At 60.3% G+C, this 20,285-nt stretch overlaps 1 protein-coding gene across 1 annotated transcript in view; it reads right to left on the bottom strand.

Annotated features, from left to right (window-relative positions):
- LOC116813241 (SCO-spondin-like) overlaps positions 1-20,285 on the bottom strand; it is a 58,441-nt gene that overhangs the window by 32,642 nt on the left and 5,514 nt on the right. The window contains 39 exon segments of the mRNA XM_058427842.1: positions 47-217; positions 1,918-1,975; positions 2,728-2,800; positions 3,325-3,475; positions 3,556-3,700; positions 4,349-4,476; positions 4,585-4,803; positions 5,116-5,220; positions 6,603-6,657; positions 6,760-6,913; positions 7,493-7,643; positions 7,741-7,923; positions 8,016-8,156; positions 8,253-8,375; positions 8,378-8,404; positions 8,497-8,728; positions 8,810-8,901; positions 8,998-9,126; positions 9,680-9,916; positions 10,378-10,599; positions 10,804-11,037; positions 11,281-11,450; positions 11,543-11,636; positions 11,733-11,882; positions 12,232-12,341; positions 12,409-12,536; positions 12,638-12,834; positions 13,978-14,112; positions 14,463-14,719; positions 14,963-15,072; positions 15,187-15,376; positions 16,121-16,355; positions 16,580-16,745; positions 16,922-17,149; positions 17,234-17,409; positions 17,959-18,076; positions 19,254-19,398; positions 19,700-19,940; positions 20,047-20,218. Of these exon segments, the coding sequence (XP_058283825.1) occupies positions 47-217; positions 1,918-1,975; positions 2,728-2,800; positions 3,325-3,475; positions 3,556-3,700; positions 4,349-4,476; positions 4,585-4,803; positions 5,116-5,220; positions 6,603-6,657; positions 6,760-6,913; positions 7,493-7,643; positions 7,741-7,923; positions 8,016-8,156; positions 8,253-8,375; positions 8,378-8,404; positions 8,497-8,728; positions 8,810-8,901; positions 8,998-9,126; positions 9,680-9,916; positions 10,378-10,599; positions 10,804-11,037; positions 11,281-11,450; positions 11,543-11,636; positions 11,733-11,882; positions 12,232-12,341; positions 12,409-12,536; positions 12,638-12,834; positions 13,978-14,112; positions 14,463-14,719; positions 14,963-15,072; positions 15,187-15,376; positions 16,121-16,355; positions 16,580-16,745; positions 16,922-17,149; positions 17,234-17,409; positions 17,959-18,076; positions 19,254-19,398; positions 19,700-19,940; positions 20,047-20,218 (6,052 nt within the window).

Here is a 20,285-nt window from a genome sequence, read left to right as displayed (position 1 = left end):
GGCTCACAGAGGCTTTGCACACAGGTAGAAGGGCTTGGCGTCTTACCAGCAGGGGTCGCTGGAGTCACAGGATGTGGGGGCAGCACCGTCACAGCTGCCATACCTGGTGGCAGGGTCCTTGCCTCCATCTGGGATATGGGGGTGGTGGTCACCATCTGCACAGATTCCCCATGGTGAGGCACCCCGGAGGCTGGGCCAGGACTCACGGGCCTTGTCTCTGTGGGTGTAGGTGGAGGGAGGTGGGGCTTGCCCAGCTCCCCTTCCCAGGAAAGGAAGGTGGGGGCCCTCGAGAGGGTATCCCAGGCTTCTGGGTGGTGCAGAGTAATCACAGGTACTGCAGACCAGGCTTGGGGCAGCAGGGGCTGGAGAGGAAGGAGGGCGAGGGCGCCAGGGCTCCTCTTTCATTTTGGCTCATTCTCCCCTGGGCCTCACCGTGCCACCTGCCTGGGCCTCAGCTTTTCCCCATCTGTGACACTAGGAGGCCTTATAGACAACTGTGGCCCCTCCCTATGAGTTCTGATGGAAGTTATTCAGAACCTGGCCGGACTGTTGCTGTGTCTTTTGTGAAAAGCAGACAAAGCAATTGATGCCTTCTGAGAGGCCTCGGATCAAAAAAATCCAAGGAGCACAAGAAGGGCTTTGGCTGAAAGTAGAAGACTTGTTTTGATCTGAGATTTTTATTCTATTCCCAAGAAGAAACACATGGCAACTTCCAAGTTCAAACTCACCATAAAATACGATATTTAGGGAGACAAAGAACTGAGGTCATTTTAACACAGCAGCAGAGGGAGTAAACACTACCAGAGACTCAGGGTGAGTTCATCGTTTCTGTTGCAAACAAACAACAACAACAACAACAACAACAACAACCTGATTTTGGGCTTCCTGGCAGCTACAGTGAAAAGGGTTAAGAGTCTCATTTTCTGGCAAGAGATGCATTCAAAGACAGCCATTTTTTTTTTTTTTTTTTTAAAGAACCAGACTGAGAATGAAATTAGAATGTATCCCATGGGTCTGCATGTTATGGATCTGAGGGATGGCATCAATTGCTTTGTCTGCTTTTCACAAAAGACACAGAAACAGTCCGGCCAGGTTCTGAATAACTTCCATCAGAACTCACAGGGAGGGGCCACAGTTGTCGATGAGGCCTCCTAGTGTCACAGATGGGGAAAAGCTGAGGCCCAGGGGAGGATGAGCCACAATGAAAGAGCAGACCTGGCACCCTCGCCCTCCTTCCTCTCCAGCCCCTGCTGCCCCAAGCCTCACCCAGGTCCTTCCCATAGGGGCTAGAAATGAGGGCAGGAACTCACCCCCACCAAAAGCCCTCTTACCAGCCCCCAATCCCCGCAGGACAGCAGGCCCTCCAGGAGGCTAGCAGGCAGGAGAATAATAAGGTAGTTCCAGGGAGGCCGGTTCACAACCAGGCAGAGCCCCTTCCTTTCTTATACAGGAGCATGCCAACTTGGTGACCACATCCAAGCCCCCACCCACTTAAGAGACATTTGATGCCAGCAAACGCTTCAGAAAGGGGGGCCTGGCTCCATGGATGGTGAGCAGAGGGAGTGCAGGCTGGAGCCAAGTGGCCTCCCACCCCCATGGGGGAGACCTGTCCTGACCAGGCATCTGGGGAGGCAGCCACATTACAGGGCACAGGCTCAGTCCTCGGAGCTGGCCTGGAGCTACCCGCCCCGCCAACCTACAGCCACATACCTTGGAATCCCAGGGGATGGGCAGGGGCAGGACCTGGCCATTCCCAAAGTGACCAGTGTCTCCCCGCTGAGCCAACTCCATGACTCTCTCGGTTGTGGGGAAGTCAGGGGTCAGGGGATTTGAACCCCTGAGGTGTAAGTGCCCCTGGCTCTGGAAGAACAGGTGGGACAAGGGTTTGGGGAGGAGGCCTGGAGTCTGTGCACACACCTGTCGGGGACGTGGGGGATTCCTGTCCAGGAGGCCAGTGCTCAGTCTCTGCCAGGCCCTGCAGAGGGAGAGGGCTCAGCACCCTGCACGCCAGGCCCTGAGGGCAGCTCCCATCCCCTGAGGATACAGCCTGGGCACTCACAGTCCCAGCCAGCACTGCTTCCTGTCCATCTTCCTCCCCCGAAGCCCAGGGCAGAGCTGAGGATGCAACTGCGCTTCCAGGCACCAGCCCACTGCCCTCAAGGAGCTCAGGGACCTTATTCTCAGCAGCCCACCACGGTGATCCATTTCAGCTCTTGCCCCTCAAACTCTCCTTCCCCCACCCAATGCACGTGTCCCCCCCACCCCCTACCCCACCCACACACTCTGGGTTGCTGACCAGGCTATTCCAGGTGGGAAGGTGCTCCGCGCCTTCTCCACACTACAGACACCCCTCTCCAGCCCTCAAGTCTTGTCCGGGAAGCCCCTGGGGACCAGGGCACAGAGCTCTTTTCGGCTCTGAGCACCAGATGCCCTGGTGCCTGCCCTGTGGGCATAAGCTCCCTATTAGGGGTGCAGGCTTCTCTTGTCCCCAGACCCCTCTGGGCCCTCGCTCTGCCTGCACATCTCTGCATCTCTGTGTTGGCCCAGCCCCCAGCCCTCTGCCAGGCACCGGGAAGGTTCCTGAGAGCAGTACCAGGGAACACACAGGAGGAAATGCTGCGGAGAGGGGAGATGCCGCCGGCTGGTGCAGGAGCAGGGCTGGTGAGGCCGTGAGGTGAGGTCCCCGTCCCCCCACTCCACCCTCTGGGCCCAAGGCTCCACACTCACCTCCCTGGGCCAGTGCGGCAGCTGCCCCGGCTGGGCGGAGGAGAGCGCCAGGGTCTTGGCTGTGGAATGGAATCTGGGGAGAAAAATAGCCAAAAGGGCTCCAGGGGCCCTCCCAGCACCAGTGCCCCCCTTCCAGGCAGGGGCGTCAGTGTGCTTTTGCCAGGCCTGGGGTCTTTGCTGGGGTGGGCATTCAGGAAGGACTCTGGCCACTGAGGCTGGACAAAGGCAATGCTCCCAACAGTAGCTCCCAACTTGACCACGGGTTAGAATCACCTGAGGGGCTTGTAAGACGCACGTTGCTGCACCCCACCCCGTAGGTCTGGGCGGGCCCTAGAACCCGCCCTTCTAACAAGCTGCAGGTGCTGCCGATGCTGCTGGTCCAGGGCCCACACCTGGAGAACCCCTGAATCAACTATGAGAAAGGCAGGGAATCCTAGAATCCAGGTGGGAACGGGCCTTGAAGGCACCCGGCTGCAGCTCCTCAGCATGCAGGGTCTGGGCACCTTGGGGGTGAAGGCAGTGCCAGGCCCCTCCCACATGGCTGTCCCCTCAAAGGCCAGGCCAAGGGCGTGAGCTGCACAGCCAGCAACAGTATACCTGCCAGTGCCCTCAGGCAGCAATACACAGCCCTCCTCACCCGAGCCATCCTCGCAGTCCAGAACACCGTCGCACGGGCCCCCTCTCAGGACACACTCACCACTGGCACAGCGGAGTCCAACCCCTGGGCACAGAGGTGCCGGTGGGGACCCTGTGTGGAGGACGTATGGCTGAGGGCTCCTCCCATGGCCCCCCTCTCTCCTGCCCTGCCCACTCCTGTGCAACCTGTACCTGGCTCGCAGCCCAGCAGCTCCACCTGCAGGGGGACATCGCTGTGGTGGACATCGTGGGGCCACACCCTGACAAACCTCGCCTGCACCATCTGGCCGAAAGTCCATACGGCAGGGTCCAGGTCGTCCCAGTTTCTGGGGAAAAGCTGCCGGCAGAGGATGCTGATGACTGAGCTTCACCTCTTTCTCAGGCTGACCTCATGACTTTGAGTGACCCCACTTTTTCCCCATTTTCACGGCCCCTCCCAGAGCCATGCCTCCCACCCTGGCAGTAGGCATTTGGGCTCTCAAGCCTGGAGGGGGCTGGTCCTGGACTGAGCTCCTCCCGCTAGGCTGGAGGTGCCCCTAGGGCAAAGGCCAGGTCCTGTTCACTGCTGTGTCCCCAGGGCCTGGCTCGGCACCTGGCACAGAGCAGGTGCTCCTGAAACAGTTAAGACTTAACACACGGCACGGACTGATTCCTACCGCTTCGTGCAATTTGTCTCCTGAGGGGGAAGGCTGTGCCCAGGCTGCTCTCCACGAAGACCTGCATGGGTCTGGGCTCCCGGAGGCTCTCAGTGAACTTGGTGTCTCCCCACCCTCTCTCCCTTGTAGGCTTCACATACCTGCCCTGAGTCTAAGCCACTTGGATGGTTTCCAGCATCCATGTGACAGTGACACCCAAGCCTCAGCTCCACAGAGCACAGTCCCTGCTACCTGCCAGGGAGACTGGAAGGCCCTTGGGGACAAAGGCTATGGAACCCACAAAAGGGCATGGTGGGCCGCTGGCCCTATCGGCCTTGGGCGGGTGGTACCTTGGGCAGGGGCAAGATGCCAGGCAGGATGTCATGATAGTCATGCCAGTGTAGACCATTGCTGCTGAACTGGAGTGAGAAGCTGGTGGCATATGCGTTGGAGGAGCCAGTCTCCGGCACTATGATGCCTGGGGAGGGAGGAGCCAGGGCAAGAGCAGAGGTCAGAGCTGAAGGAGCTACACCTGCCGCCCGCCCATCATCACCGCCTCTCCTCAAGCACTGCCCTCCTCACTGACCAGTGAGGTTCCGGGGCTGAAGCAGGTCCAGCTGCAGGTAATGGGGCTGAGTGTGCCACTTGGCATAAGCATCCCCTCCAGCGTGCCGTCCCTGAGGGCCAGGCCCCTGGGTGGGAGCCCCCAGGAGGCTAGCCTGGGTGGGGTGTTCCAGCTGCTGGGACGATGCATGCAGACTCCCCTCAGCCAGTCCAGCCAGTCCCAGGGGAGAATAGCAGGGGTCTGGGTGCAGAAGAGAGAGACAGGCTGGAGTGGGGGAGGACAGAGGGCAGCAGGAGCCTGCAGAGACACGGTTAGGAAGTCGCACGGGGAGCTAGGGGATGTGAAAGGCCCACATGGGTGCCTTTAGCCCAGGGAGGGAAGAGTCAAGAGAGGCAACTTAAGATAGGATGATTCCCAGATCCTTAGGATGACCATCCACAGTGTGCAAGGCAAGGAGGATGTCCCCAAGGGCCTGTTTCCCCTCCCAGGTTGGACAACCCCTGGGCAGCATGGCCCCTCTCAGCACTGCACTGCACAGCACATGGCCCTTACCTCCTCGTGGAGGCAGAATGTAAGTGGCCAAAGGGAATCTGATCTGGGGACTGGGAGCCGGAGCTGCGGCAGGAGTGGCCATGGGCTGGACTGTCTGGTTCTCTCCTGTGGGAGGAGACTTCAGGGTCAGGAGACAGAGACCGAGAGGCTCACAGTCCCCGGCCCAGCACTCAGGCCTCTCCCCACTTCTTAGAGCACTTTGTCCCTGCTGACTTCCCAGGAACAACCTCCTAGCTGGGAAAGGTCCCTCCTCCTTCCCTTGGTGTGAATCGGGGGCTTTCACATCCACTGAATATTTAGAGAACACAGAGTAAAACTGCCAGCCTGAAACTACTTTCAGCCCAGGACCCAGCAACTGCAGTTACTAATCCAGGGGTGCTGACACCAAAAAGGCACCTTCATGGGCATTAGAAAGGGGCTGCCTCTGGATGAAAGCGGCTCTGTGGGCTGGAGTCTAGGCCCCAATCACCAGCTCACTTGTACAGTGAATAACCTGTGCAACTGAGTATGCTGGCTCTGTTTTAACCTCAGCAACCTGTGGATGCACTTTTAGGATAAGCAAGCTGCAGCCTGACCAACATGGCAAAACTCTGTCTCTATTAAAAATACAAAAATTAGCTGGGCATGGTGGTACATGTCTAACCCCAGCTACTCGGGAGACTGAGGCATGAGAATCGCTTGAAGCCAGGAGGCAGAGGTTGCAGTGAGTCGAGATCACAGCACTGCACTCCAGCCTGGGCATCAGAGCGAGACCCTGTCTCAAAAAAGAAAGAAAGAGAGAAAAGAAAGGAAAAGAAAAGGAAAGAAAGAAAGAAAGAAAAGAAAGAAAGGAAAGGAAGGAGAGAGAGAGAAAGAAAGAAAGAGAAAAAAGAAAGAAAAGGAAGGAGAGAGAGAAAGAAAGAAACAAAGAAAGAAATAAAAGAAAGGAAAGGAAGGAGAGAGAGAGAGAAAGAAAGAGAAAAAAGAGAAAGAAAAGGAAGGAGAGAGAGAAAGAAAGAAACAGAAAAAGAAAGAAAGAAAAGAAAAGAAAGAAAAAAAAAGAAAAAGAAAAGAAAACCTGGACCCATAAATGCATCCATTTCAAGCCTTTGTATTTTCCTGTTTCATTTATAACTCATTTCCAGGCAAAGATACTTTTGAAAAGTCCAACTTAACTTTGTCTTGGCTGTTCTAAGAGGAAAAGAAAAGCAACCAGAGCAACCAGATCTGAGCAGAACCAGTGGAAACAGAGCAGCTCAAAGGTGGCACCATGGGGGAGGCAGAAAGCCCCCAAAGCACAGGAAGGCATGGTGGAAGGAGAGGGAAGGCAGAGAGAAGCCTTCCCACCCCGAGGTCCCCTCCTTCCCTTGGCATGCAGAACTCAGGCTTCCCGCCACCCTGAGGCTGGGGTATCCAGCCACCCCCGCTCAGTGCCCCTGGTTCCCTCTCAGAGACCCCGCCGATTGTCCTCCCCCTGGAGCTTCTCTGTCATCCCCAGGCACACTCACCAGGTAGGGCACAGTGGCAGCATGATTCTCCCGTCCCCTCCACCAAGACCCAGCCCTGCAGAGGCACAGAGGTCAGGCCGCCTGCCTATCTCCAACCCACTCCACCAGCCTCCACATCCCCTCCAGCTCTGCCCACCACACACTCCAGTGCCCTCACCTGGGGGCAGCTGCCAAGCAGGCAGTAGGGTGAGCAGCGTGCGGTGAGGTTGTGCAGACACTGGCACACCCTGCAGGGGCCCCCACGCCAGCGTTCCCCGACACGGTGAACCTGGCCCTGATGCTCACACCCCTCACAGGGCTCCGTCTGGCACCTGAGAAAGGAGGATGTCCCTGGCCTGGTGACGGGGCTTGCTTGGGGTAAACAACTCTCCTGGTTCGCCTGGATTGAGGACATTCCCAGGACTTGGGACTTTCTGTGATAAAACTGAGGAAGTCCTGGGCAAACTGAGACATTTGGTCACCCTATAAGCCCACTCTGCCCCTGCACCTGAGACATTGCAACTGGCCCAGAAGAAGGCCAGAGAAGCAATTTGTGCCAGCACTGCAGCCAGCGCAGTGGGTCCCAGAGGGGGCTGGGGAGGCAGCTATGGCAAGAGCCCCCTGCAAGCCTCAGCCCAGGAATTCAAGCTGAGTTTGTGAAGCTGCATCTGCGGGCTCCATCTACCCACCTTCAAGACCTAGAGGGCATAAAACTAGAGAAGGGGAAGGCCAGGGGTCCCCAAAGAGGTTCTGGGACTCCTAGGGTTTAGACGGGTAGGGGCACAGGGCAGGGGTTCCAAATTAGGGATGTGTGGTGGATGTGGAAAGGGCACACAGGAAGCTTCCTAAGTGGGAGGTGGGGTGTAGGTCAAGGTCCCTGCAGGTCTCCCAGTGGGTGGGGAACAGAGCACCTGCGTGCCTTGCGGTGGATGCCACGGCACTGGCGACCTCGGCCGGAGGGGCGGGGGTTGTTGGGGCTCCGGAAGGACCACTGGATGCTCTGGCTTCCACAGGGGCCCAGGCACTCAGCCCAGGGTGACCAGGAGGACCAGCCACAGTCCACTGAGGGAGGGCCAACAGTCAGAGCCTGAAGGAGGTGGTGGATACGCAGCTGGGCGGTCCAGGGAGAGGACTAGGGACCCCGAGGGAAGGGCCTCACCAGCACAGTCCGGGTTGAGTCGGCAGCGTCGGGGCCGTCCGTCTTGGCAGATGCAGAGCCGGCAGTCGGCCTTGATGCGTTGCCCGGGCCAGTAGCGGGTGCCATCCACCAGGCAGGGGCACTGCCGGGGCCACACACACCGCCCCTCGCTGCCCAGCACCTGCCCTTCTGGGCACCAGCAGCCTAGAGGGGGCCCAGGGTGAGGCTTCCATGCAGACGGCTGTTGCCACAGACCCACACCCTGGAGCCAGTGCCTGGGCCCAGAGTCCCCTTACCCGGGCTGCCGCAGGGCCGATCAGGTGGGCACATGACCTGGCCAGAGATGTCATCACAGGTCAGTGGGCAGGGGGCACAGGGCTGGAACATCAGCTCCCCAGAGCAGGTGGCATTGGGGCAGCCGTCCTGAGGGCAAGACTCTGAGAGAAGCCGGAAGCAGAGGTCAGAGGTCAGGGAAGGGAGCTCTGCTGAGAGGATGACCTCCCACCAGCAGCACCATCCTCTCTTCAACTCACCGGTCTGGCGGGTGCTGTGCGGGCCTCCGGGCAGTGCAGCGCAGGTGCGGCCCCCATTCTGGGGTGGGTGGCACTGCCGTTGTCGCGTCATAGTGCCCCTGCACGGCTCAGAGCACACAGACCGGGGGACCAGGCGCTCCATTCACCATCCACTGTGAGGCAGGGGGACCATGGGGGAGGGCTGAAGGCCTAGTGGCCTTCTTCTCTCTTCCTCTGTCCAGGCCCCACCGCCCCAGCCCCTCACCTGGGCAGGCTGCCGTGAAGCAGGCTTGAGACTGGTGCTCAGGCCCTGGGCAGTTCTGTAGCACCAGGAGGCCGAGTGGGGAGCAGTGGCGGCTCCGGCCCTGCCCCCCGGGCCCACATGTCCGGCTGCAGGGCCCCCATGGGCTCCAGGGGCCCCAGACCCCACAACCCAGCTCTTCTGGGGAGGGTCCCACCTGCCCTGGCCCTCCACAGTCAGGCTGCCCGTCACACACCTGGGGAGGGAATGGGGTCAGGGCTCCTGTGCTGGGAGGCAACATGGCACTGCCACCTCCGCCACCCACTCCCACCCTCACCAGCTGGAAGCCTATGCAGGTGCCATTGGGGCAGGTGTATTCTGGGCAGGGAAGCCCTGTCCTGTTGGGGCCTCCCAGGGCTGGCAGCCCCCCTGGGAAAGAAGAGAGAAAACACAGTGAGTGGGGGGTGCAACCTGTGTCCCGGGCCCAGCCAGCGGGGCCTCCCTCAGGGAACAAAGCGTCCTCACCGCAGTCCAGCTCGTCCTCGCCCTGGGGACAGTCTGGGATCCCATCACAGAGCTGCTCAGGGGTCAGGCACAGCCCCGGAGCCACACCACAGGGAAAGAGGCCAGGGCACTGAGGCAGCTGGGTGGAGCCTGCGGGCACCGTGAGATGTGTCCTGCTCTGCTCCTGTCCCTTCCTGCCCTCTCCCTGCAGAGGGGCAGGAAGGCAGGTGGGAGGCGGCCAGACAGGCCAGCCTGGGAGGAGCTGGGGCCTGTGACAGCTCCCTATAGGGGGAGGTAGACAGGACCTGAAGGGCTGACTTGCAGTGACACAAAGGGTCTGCTCAGGTCTGGTGGGGAAACGCTGAGGGCGGGACCCCTCCAAACAGACACACTCCCCATCCCCGCAGAGCCTCTGCACACCCTCTTATCCTTTCTTGGCCAAGTGTGGGGAAAGACAAAGCCCCTTTCTTCTCTCCCCTGGGCCTAGGTGGGAGGGTAAAAAATTTTCAAAAAAAGTTTCACGAAAAAGAGCAAAGGAACGCAAACGTGGCCCAGCCTCGGATGCCCCCAAACTTCAATCGCTCTAGCTGCCGCGCCCACTTGTGCCACAGGAGGCAAAGGTGGGGATGGTGCGCGGGAAGAGGTGGGCCCGCCGGCTTGGCCAGCGGGGGACCGCGCATGGCCGGGGGCGCGGGAGCCTCACCGCAGGCGTCGTGGCCCTCGTCCGAGCCGTCGGGACACTGCCGCACGCCGTCGCACAGCTGCTCGGGGGATACGCAGTGAGGGCCGCGGGCGCAGGGCGCGTGGTGCGGCGCGCAGGGCTCTCCGCAGCCGCGCTCGTCGCTGCCGTCGGCGCAGTCTTCCTCCTGGTCGCAGCGCCAGCCCCGCAGGGTGCACTCGCCGCTGCCGCACCGAAACTCCAAGGGGCCGCAGGGCGGCGCTGCGGGGAGCGTCCGCGCTGGATCCTCTGCGGGGGAGCGCCCTCCCACCCCCAACCGCGCCCAGGTCCGTCCTTCCACCTCCGCCGCCGCTCCCCTCCCTGGTCCAAGTCCCTTGGCCATTTCCTGGGCCTGGCCCTAACCCACCTGCAGCCCCTTCCCGAGAACAATCCCTCCTGCATTTTGCTGCCCTGTTGGTTTTCCCAGAGCTCTCCCCTGGGCCAAGAATTTCCATGAGACTCCCTGCAGCTGGGAGGGAGGCCTTGAACGCCAGGAAAGAGTGTAGACTCTTTCAAACGCCCTCCACTTCATTCATTCGAGCGTCTTCAGGTGTCTCCCACTGTGCTCTGCTTCTTCCCATCCCAGAGCAGCACCACAAATGCCTCTCTCCGAGGCTTCCATGCCCCTCTCCCCCAGGCTTCTGGCCACCAGCTTTCCCACCTCTTCCCTCCAGGAGACTCACCAGGGCTGGCGCTGGCCAGGGGACTTGACGCAGTGTCCAGGGAGCCAGGGGAGGGGCCAGGCAAGGTGCCGGCAGGAGGCGTGGGCAGTGAAGGTAGGGGGCAGTGTCCGGGCCCCTCATCGGCTCCATCTGGGCAGTCCCAGACTCCGTCACACAGCTGGATGGCTCCCAGGCAGGTGCCATCGACACAGGACACCTCCCCGGGGACGCAGGTCACCTGCCCTGCAGCCAGAAAAGAAGAACTGGCCCTCGGGCACTGCCCTGTACTCTTACTGTTTGGGGTGCCCCAACTCCCACACCCTCAGGACCAACTTCATAGCAGGAACCTGGCAAAGGAGGGGGGAGGTGAAGTCGGGGCTCTTGAGGAGATGGGCCTTGCGGGAGGGAGTGCCGGGTGGGCTGGCGTCCAGGGCGGGGACAACTCACCCAGACAGGACTCCTCTTCGGCGGCGTCTGGACAGTCAGGATGCCCATCGCAGAGCAGGGCCGGGGGCAGGCAGCGTCCATCAGCACAGGCCAGCAAGCCCTGGGGGCACGGGCAGCCCTGCTCATCCGTGCCATCTCCACAGTCATCCTGGCCGTCACAGAGAAGGGCCAGGGGCAGGCGGTGGCTGGAGCTGCAAGTCATCTGCCCCTCCCCACAGCCTGGGGTGGCACAACCTAGCACGGGGCAAGTACACAGGCTCAGGACGCTGCTGTAGGGGCCCAGAGAAGCCCTGAACCCCAAAGGGACCAGAACACCCTCCCTTCCCCTCATCCCTCCAAGCCACAGGTAGCCCCTGGCAATGGGAGCGGCAGCTAAAGATGCCACTCCAGGACAGCTGCCTTGGCCCCAGGAAACTCAGTTACATGTGCAAGGACTGACCAACCCTGTCGCTTCCACCCATGGGCAAAGACACTCACCCTCCTCATCAGAGCCATCGCCACAGTCGTCCTGGTTGTCACAAAGCCACCCATGGGGCACACAGTGCCCATTTTCTCGGCATAGGGCCTCTCCCTCTGCGCAGGCAGGCACAAGCTCTTCACAGTGGCCATCGTCACCCCCACAATGCCATTGACCTTCCTGGCACGTGCTGAGCACACAGTGTCCTGGGATCAGCCACAGGCTGGGCTTGGCCCAGTGCTCCTTCAGTAGGTCCCCCCGCAAGGTGACCTCCCCACTCACCAGTTCCCGCAGTCCTTCTGCAGCACAGACCCCGGCGGGAAGGAGTTGCGGCCCCACTCACAGGGGCAGGAAGCTGGCTCCCAGCAGGCTCCTCCTGAGGTCACAGAGTGCAGGGCTCAGAGCAAAAGGGCGCAGTGGCCCCTTCCCAGTCTCAGTGCCCCTCCCCTCTGCCCTTTGTCACTCTACACACCGTGCAGCAGAGTCCCCTCGGGGCAGAAGCAGCCCTCCACACAGGCCACCACCTGGCAGTGCCACCCAGGCTCAGGATGCTGCTCATGGCAGGTGGGGGGACACGTGGGGCCACAGGCCTCATATACCTGTCCCCCTTCACACTGCAGGGCTGGGTGGAGAGGAGAGAGCTTGGATCACTGAGGCACAAGGGCAAAAGGATGCAACCACACCAGGCTGGCTGGCCAAGGTGACCACCATGGAGGGCATGGGGCGTCTGGTGTAGACCTTGGGCAAGACCCCCCTGGGCCGATGTGTACCGTGTCAGCTCTACTCGGCAGCCATTCTCGCATATATGGCTCATCTAGAAAAGTGTCTGGCACAGAGTAAGCACTCAATGCACAGCTTGCCCTTGAATGAATGAACGGCCGTCTTGTGGGACAGGAGAAGCTCTTTCAAGAAGCTGAGCCTGTGGCAGTGGCAAGATTTAGCATTGGGGACTGAGGGCGGGGCACACTCACGGCAGAGCTCCTGGCTGCGCCAGCGCACGTGGTGCCCATGCCGGGCACATTCATCTGCGTAGGTGGCAATGGCCGAGCAGAGGCACTCACAGTCACCCTCTGAGTCGCAGCTGTGGGAGGAAGCATTCAGTCCCAGCACCCCCACCTCTACCCCACTCCAGGTTGGCTCCTCCTTACCCGCAGGCGTCATACAGGCACCACTCATAGTGCTGCTGCGGGGGGACCTCCGCATGGCATGATGCGAAGAGCGGCTGCAGCAGTGCCCCGCAGCGGGCCCGAGCCCAGCCAGCCCGGTGTGTGTTCACCTGCAGGCACAGGGTGGCGTCTCCAGCACAGTGGACCAGCAGACACCCTCCCCAGCCCTGCCTCTGGGAACATCCCTTCCTGCTTTTCCACCTGCACTCACCGTGCAGGGATGTGGCAGGTCTCCTGGCTCAGGGCAGAGGGGGCTGAGGCGCCAGGAGTGGGCAGCCAGTTCAGCTGTGGGCTCCAGGACGCCCTGGCGGCTCCGCAGATCATTACTGGCATCTCCATCAAAGTCACCACACAGCCCGGCCACGCGACCACGGAACTGAGGGGACAGTTGCACCAGGACCAGAGTCCCTGGTGGCAGCATGGTTAAAAGTGACCCCACCAGCCCTTATCTGGGCCAGAAGACCCAGGGTCTGTTTTACCACCACCAGGTGCCACCCCCACCAGGGGGTGTGGTTACCTCTTTTGTGGGGGGTGATTGGCGATGATAAATGAAGAGACCTGCATTTGGGGGGCTCAAGGTGGGAAGTGGGAGCCTATTTTCCTAGCTAACGCCAAGCCAAGGGCTGAGGGGGAGGGAAATTCTCCATCAGGTCAGATTCCGGGAAACCAGACTCCGGGATGGACTGTGAGACCCAGCAGCACCAGCCTTGGTGGCGGCAGGCTGGGAGGGTGGCCCAGCGGCTCAGAGCCAAGTCCATATGGGGGTTATCTGGGTTTCCCTCAGTTCCGCAGAAGCAGTTAGATATAACATATAAGCCAACTGCTTATATGGGTGATGGGAAGTTAGGAGATTTATTTTCATTTCGCTTTTCTAAAACTTGGTATTTTCTCAATGTTTCCCTTGGTGTGGAAGGATTGCTTTCATAATGATGAAAAAGATGATTATGAAAACCTAATTTAAAAAAAAAAATTTCTCGCTCTATTGCCCAGGCAGAGTGCAGTGGGGTGATCACAGCTCACTGCAGCCTTGACCTCCCAGGCTCAAGCAATCCTCCCATCTTAGCTCCCAAGTAGCTGAGACTTCAGACGCGCACCACCGTGCCCAGCTAATTTCTGTATTTTTTGTAGACAGGGAGTCTTGCCATGTTCAACCCAGGCTGGTCTCAAACCCCTGGGCTCGAGGGATCTGCTCACCTCTGCCTCCCAAAGTGCTGGGATTACAGTTGTGAGCCACTGCACCTGGCCAAAAACCTAATTTGGAAACTCGGACCTCTTGCATGGACTGGGAGGTAGGGGTGGCGCTGGGCTGGGCACGGGGCAGGGCGAGTGCCAGCCAGGCAGGGAGGTAAGGTGAGAGCTCAGGGTCCTAGCCTGGCTGTCAGCCTAGCTCTCAGCCTGGAAATCTGCCCTGTGGAGGTGTCAGGGGCTCAGTGGAGGCAGACCAGGAGGAGGGAGGGTCAGGCGTTGGGAGAAAGAAGTTGGGGTGAGTCCAACCCTATGGTGCTAAGGCGGGGCACGGGTCCAATGGTTGAGGGACAGCAGGGGCCTGACCTCCATCCCAGAGCAGGGTGAGGCCCAGGCGGGTCGAGAGCAGCAGGAAGAGGCCAGCACGACGCAGGCTCAGCCCGGGGCCTGTGTAGACCTTGGGGGGCATCACGCTCACCCCATTCACCGTCACTGCCCGGCCTGTAGAGGAAGAGAGGCATTCAGGCCCAGCCTGGAGGAAAGGGTCCTCCAGACTGTCATGAGGCTCTCTAGCTCCCCCGCCCAGCCCTACTTTTGCTTCTCTACCTATGTGACCTTGGGCACGTCATTAGACTTCTCTGGGACTTCATTTCTGGGAGCCTTCTGGTATTATGAGTTCCAACCAAGAGGAGAGGCACCAACCCCGTGGCATGGAGGGCAGCCAAACCCAGTAAGGAGCCAGCCAGCAGTGAGCAGACACAGGGAACCCTGTCCCCGCCCACCTTGCACAGCTGGGAAGCCATACAGATGGGCCCCTCCCTGGCAATGTCACCCTTCAATGTTGCAGCCACCTCTGAGCATGTGCACAACAGTGCCCTCCAGACGCACGGCCAGCGCTTTGGTGCAGGTGAGACCGCTGGCCCCACAGGGCAGGTTCTGGGCAGAGACTGTGAATAGGCCACTGGCCTCTCGCACCAGCAGATACTCGCAGGCCCCAGGAAAGGTGAAGGCCAGTCCGTCAAATGTCACATAGTGGGGGGCGCCTGACGCCTGGCACCGCCGACTGCACCGCTGGCCTGTGCAGTGCCACTGCCGGCCCCGGCACACGCTATGGGCAAGGTGGGGGAAACAGAGTCACTGAGGACAGGGCCCTGGGGGCTGGATCCAGAGGAGGCAGCTGGTCCAAGTTCCAGGCAATTTCAGCAGCCCTCAGCGTGGAGGGGTCCTGCAGGGTTCCCCTGGCCCAGGCCAGTCTGGATACCCAAGCCCCCACCGCCCCGACCCCTTCTGGGGGAGGAAAGGATGATGTGTGGGGAGCCATGGGCCACAAGGTCAAAGGGTTAGAGGTCACGGCAGCTGGGCATAACAAACGTTGCAGTCTTCCTGGATGGTGGCATTGGGCAGGTACCACTGCCCACTGTGACGGCAGGGACAGAGGTCAGGAGGCACACAGCGCTCGTCCTGGGCAGAGGGCAGGGACAAAGGGCACCATGTAGGAGTGCGAGGGGACCAGGGCAGTGCCCTGGCTTAAGGAAGGCCATCCTGTTCCCCCACACAGCTCCTTCTTGGACTCACGAGCAGCACCGTGCCTGGTGGACAGACACAGCCATCAGCACTGCCTGCAGGGCAGGAGTGATTGGCGCTGGGGCTGTCACAGGTGAGGAGACAGGCACCAGGGGCATAGACAAGCTCCCTGGGGCAGAATGCCTGCTGTGGAGGGCAGCGGCGAGCCGTGCAATTCCAGAGGCCTCTTTCCTGGCAGATGCTGCAGGAGGTTGAGAAGGAGTAAGAGGCAAGTCCGAGCTTCCAGGAACCTGGTCTGACCTGGTGAGCATCTCAGGAACCCAGACACTGGGTTCCCAGGTGTCCAGATCCCATCATGTTGAGTGAAAACCCAGCCCTGATGCTGGAGACCTGAGCATCTCAGCTCCCAACACCCAGTCACCAGCACAGGGAGTTGGGCTGTTTCCAGCACCCTGACAGGCCTGGAATAGACATTGTCACTCTTTCTGTCCCAGCTCCAATAGGGCCATCCTCCAGGCTCTGGAGCAGGACAGAGATATTTAACCACCCTACTCTCAGCCCAGGTAGGAGAGGGATTGCATTGAAGCCTGCACCCTCAGCCCCCACCTTCACCAAGCCCTGGATCCTGGCCCTGCCTGCACAGATCCATAACCTGCCTTCACTTCACTTCTCATGAACAAGCTGTGTGACTCAGCAAGCTGTTTAGCCTACTTGAGCCTCAGTTTCCTCATCTGCAAAATGGGAACAATTTTTCCACTTCTTACTTTATTAGGTTGTGGTAGGAAAGTAAAACTAGATAAAATGATGCACATGAAAATGCTTTATGGACCCTAAAGTGCCCCACGACCGAGGGGAGGTGATCAGCACTCTGTCACCCCCAGCGTGCATGCTGCGACCAACAAGGCTGCACACCCCACCCGTTATCTCCCAAGCTACCTTTTCGCCCCCACATTCTTCCTCTTGCCCCAAAGGTCGCTGCCCTCACCAGCGGTTGCACTCCTTCATGGTGGCACTGCCAGGGGCACAGCGACGGGCTCCGAGCTGGCAGGGGCACAAGCTGGGGGGCACACACTGGCCCTCAGGGCCCCACAGCAGCCCCAGAGGACAGTTACAACCAGCCACACAGCTGCCCAGCTCTCTACAGTCCTCTGGTTCCCCGCAGTGTTGACCGCATGCTGGGGCACACTCTCGGTACTCCTGGCCACCAGGACACATAACAGCTGGGCACAGGGACACACACAGGTCAGGGGAATAGCCACCGCTGGCTCTCTCCACCCCCTCTGAACCCCACACCCCACACCCCCTGTGCCTTTGCAGGAAGAAAAGCCCGGCAGTCTGCCAAGGGTAGAGGTGCACCCTGGGCCCCCAGCCATTCCTGGAAGGGGGATGGGCTAGGGAGGAGGGGAGGAGCCTGGGTGGGGTTGGCTGGGCTGAGCGAACTTACAGCAGAGGGTCTGGTTCCTCCAGGGAGGTGAGGCACCTTCCTGGGCACAGCGACGCGCATAGGCAGATAGCACCGGGCACAGGCAGTCCCTGCCAGGGTCACAGCCACACACGGCTGCCAGGCAGCGCACATAGAATGGCTCCTTGTCCACCAGCCTGTGGCATTCCTTGGGAGGAGATGGGGAAATGGGTCAACTTCTCCTCCACGGAGTCTACATCCCCCTGGTCCCCAATACCACCTCTGGGCATGTCTGGTCTCCCTTGATCCTCCCAAGAGCCCAGGTGGAGGGCAGGGCAGGTGTTGGCCCATCTTACAGATGTGGGAGGAGCCCAACCCAGCTACCTGGAAGACAGAGCTGTGCAGGATGGCACAGGCCGCCTCTGCGAAGGCGTGGCGCTGGGAGTGGGCGGTGCAGGGAGAGAGCAGGCCACTGTCCCCAGAGGGGCATCTTCCCTTGCCGGCCATCTGGAACTTGCTAGCAAAGGCAGCAACGCTAGTTTCTACATCTCCGGCTGGTGTCAGGAAGTCGTCCTGCTGGTTCTGGGTGAAGGTGCCACACAGACCCTGCACCTGGGCCACAGGCACACGTGTAAGACAGCCGAATGCAGTCCCACCGCACCCTTGCTCCCCCACACACCCGCCTCACTGGCACACCTGGTGGGCATGGCGGGGGTCCAGGGTGATGTAGGCTGCAGGGTCAGACAGTCCCCAGAGCACCTGGGCCCCAGGCCAGCGCAGCAGCAGAAAGGCGGAGGAAGCTCGGCGCACACTGAGGCCCTCAGCGCCAATCCAGGGCAAGCCCACATCCTGCCCGTTGACCAGCATAGCTCCTGGAACAGGGGGCCTGATGATGGCGGAGGGGCACGTGGAAGGATAGGGCTGCGAGAAGGGAAGGAGCTTGGGTGGGAAGCAGGAGGTCTCATGTCAGGGTGGGCTGCTGGGGACAACTAGAGGGTCCACCTGAGCTCCCCACCCCTGCGGCCCAAGGACTACCCTTGGCGCACAGATTTTCCAGTCCCTCACCCTCGTGATCAGTGTGTAGGAGGCGCTAGATGGCGAGCCAGGAGCTGGTTGGGGAGGGTTGGAGGGACCCTGCTGAGAGTGCCCTGCCCGATCTGGTCATGCCTCGAGGCCTTTCAAGCTCTCATAGCTGCATGACCTGTATCTGACCCCAGGACGGGGCAGAAAATGCCTTGGAACATCTCCTCAGGACTCTGTATGTCTGCTTCAGGGATGAGCGGGCCGGGGAAGTTGAGGCAGTGTGCTCAGGTGCAGGAGTCTGGGGAAGAGTGTTTGGACTCCAAAGCCATAGGGTAGTGTGGAGGGGGAGCAGTGACAGGAGGCCTGGGACTGCCTCAAGTACGCAGAGCAGAGGCTACCTGAGTCCCTCAGCTGGATGTGGGTGTCCTCCAGGGAGACGGAGATGGCGTGGAGGCAGCTCCCAGCGTCGCAGGCGCCATGCTCCAGTAGGATCAGTAGCTGTCCCTTCACATAGTCCTGGGGCAGGCGGGGGGAGTTCAGTGGGGCCGGGCGGGCCGACCCTCTCCGGGGAGGCTTCTGGAGACCTTCCCTACAGAACGCCTTCAGCATGCACCTGGAGGCAGCTGCCCACCTTCCGGCCAGCCAGACTCTCTGCCAGGCAAGGGGCTTCGTCCTCACCTTGGGCCAGCATGCATGGATGTCTGTGTGCATGTGTGTGCAGGGCCATGGATGTGCACATAGGTGTCATGTGGAGGTGTGTGTGCGTGTGTGTTCACGAGTGTGTGTAGGTAAGTGCGTGTCTGCATGTTGGGGTGAGATGACTCCTCTCTTTCCTCCTCATGGATATGTATGTTCTCCCATATGTATACACATGTATACACACATACTAAATCTACATGCACATACATGAGTGTGTGTCACGTGTATGTCTGTTTGTGTCTCTCTAAGTGTGTACATGGGTGCATGTATATGTGTGTGGATGCATACAAGTCTCTGTGTGTTGGTGTGTAGCCTGTATGTGTGTGTGTGTACACATGCAGATCTCTGTGTTGGTTTGTAGCCTGTGTGTGTGTGTGTGTGTGTGTGTGTACACACATGCATCTTTGACTGTGTTTGCTGGGGGAGATGGCCATCCTCTTCCCTCCCCATGGACAGGCACAGCCTGAGGACTGTGCTCCCAGGACCTCCTCACCCCATCACTACTTATGAGAGGAGTGGGAATGGTCCAATAGTTCAATGGAGAGATCACTCAGGGGACCCCAGATGACTGGGAAAATCGTGGCCTGCACCTGAACTTGAGAAGTGAACTCACTTCATTGGGGAAGGTTTAGGGTGGGAGCAGGGCCTCTTATTTCCCCTGAGGTTGTTTTGCATGAAGTAGTCTGTAACAAGCCCAGCCCGTCCCATCTGTGGAGACAGGACTGAAGATGGGTTTTGGTTAGTGGCCCTGAGCTGGGTGGTGATGACAGAGGGACTTTCACAGGGAAGCTGGGGAGGAGGTGAGAACCCAGCGGGAGGCCTCGAGGCCTGTGACAGCCATGCCCCCAGTGTTGGTTCTCCCTTGGCCTTTCCTGGGAAGACTCTGGGTTTCGCTTATTTATTTAGCGGTTTCCTTACAGTCAGCCCCACTGTGCCCTCTAGGAGGGCCCCTACTCTGGCACAGTGCCACCCCTGCAGACCGTCCTCTGCCCACCTGCACCAGGCTGTAGTGGCAACCTTGACCACCCCGGAAGGAGTAGCTCCGCCCATCGAAGGTGAGGTAGTGCCCGTCCCCGCCCACGGCACACTCGGCGGGGCATAGGGCCTGGGCACAGTGCCAGCGGCCATCCCTGCACACGCTGTGGACACGTGGGTGAGACAGTGAGCTCTGGCATCAGCCCCACCCTGAAGTGGGTGGAGATGACCCCTGAGCTGGAGGAGATCCCCAAAAAACGCTTGTTCCTCCCCTCCCGTGGAAGCCCCTCCTGCTGAAGGGGTAGAGGTCAGCCGGCAAGGCCATCAGCCATGCCAGCAGCAGTCCCAGTCTCCGAGAGGAAGACCTGGAATGGGCTGGAGGCTTAGGGGAAGCAGGTTGAAGAGAGGGGAGGGATCCGAGGGCACCATGTGGCCAGCAACCCCCAGTATGGCTCGAGGACCCACCAGGGGTTACACAGCTGGTGCACGGTGTCACTGGGTGCATAGCGCTGGCGGCGGTAGTAGCAGGGGCAGTGGGCAGCAGGCACACAGAGGGTGCCGTTCCAGAAGAGGCCTCGCGGACACTCACAGCCACTCACACACTCTTCCCTGCAGGACTCCTCCTCTCCCTGACCCACCGCCTCGCAGCTGGGTGGGCAGAGGGAGACGCAGTCAGAGTAGAGCTGGCCCCCGGGGCACAGGCGCTCTGTGGGCACAGGAGTGAGCTGTAGTCCCCCGCCAGACCCCAGTCAATCCTGCAGGGTGGGGAGGCCCTCAGTCAATCCCGCAGCGGGGGGAGGCCCGAGCAGTACCGCAGAAGCCAGGCTTCCTCCAGCGAATGTGGATGTGCCGCCTGGCACAGGCCTGGGCATAGCTGGCAAAGGTGGCACACACAGCCTGCTGCCGCCCCTCTTGCCCGCTGCCTGCCATGGCCCCTGCACAGTAGGCAAAGAGACAGGCCTCGTGGTACTCAGCAGGGGAAACCTGTAGGAAAGGACAGCCCCTCAGCAAACAGCCAGCACCCCCTACCTCCTGCTTCCATCACTCCATA

The sequence above is a fragment of the Hylobates moloch genome, unplaced genomic scaffold, assembly GCF_009828535.3.
Source record: "Hylobates moloch isolate HMO894 unplaced genomic scaffold, HMol_V3 SCAFFOLD_1, whole genome shotgun sequence".
Lineage (NCBI taxonomy): Eukaryota > Metazoa > Chordata > Mammalia > Primates > Hylobatidae > Hylobates > Hylobates moloch.
The sequence above is the reverse complement of the archived record's forward strand: the minus strand, read 5'-3'. Positions and strand labels throughout refer to the sequence as shown.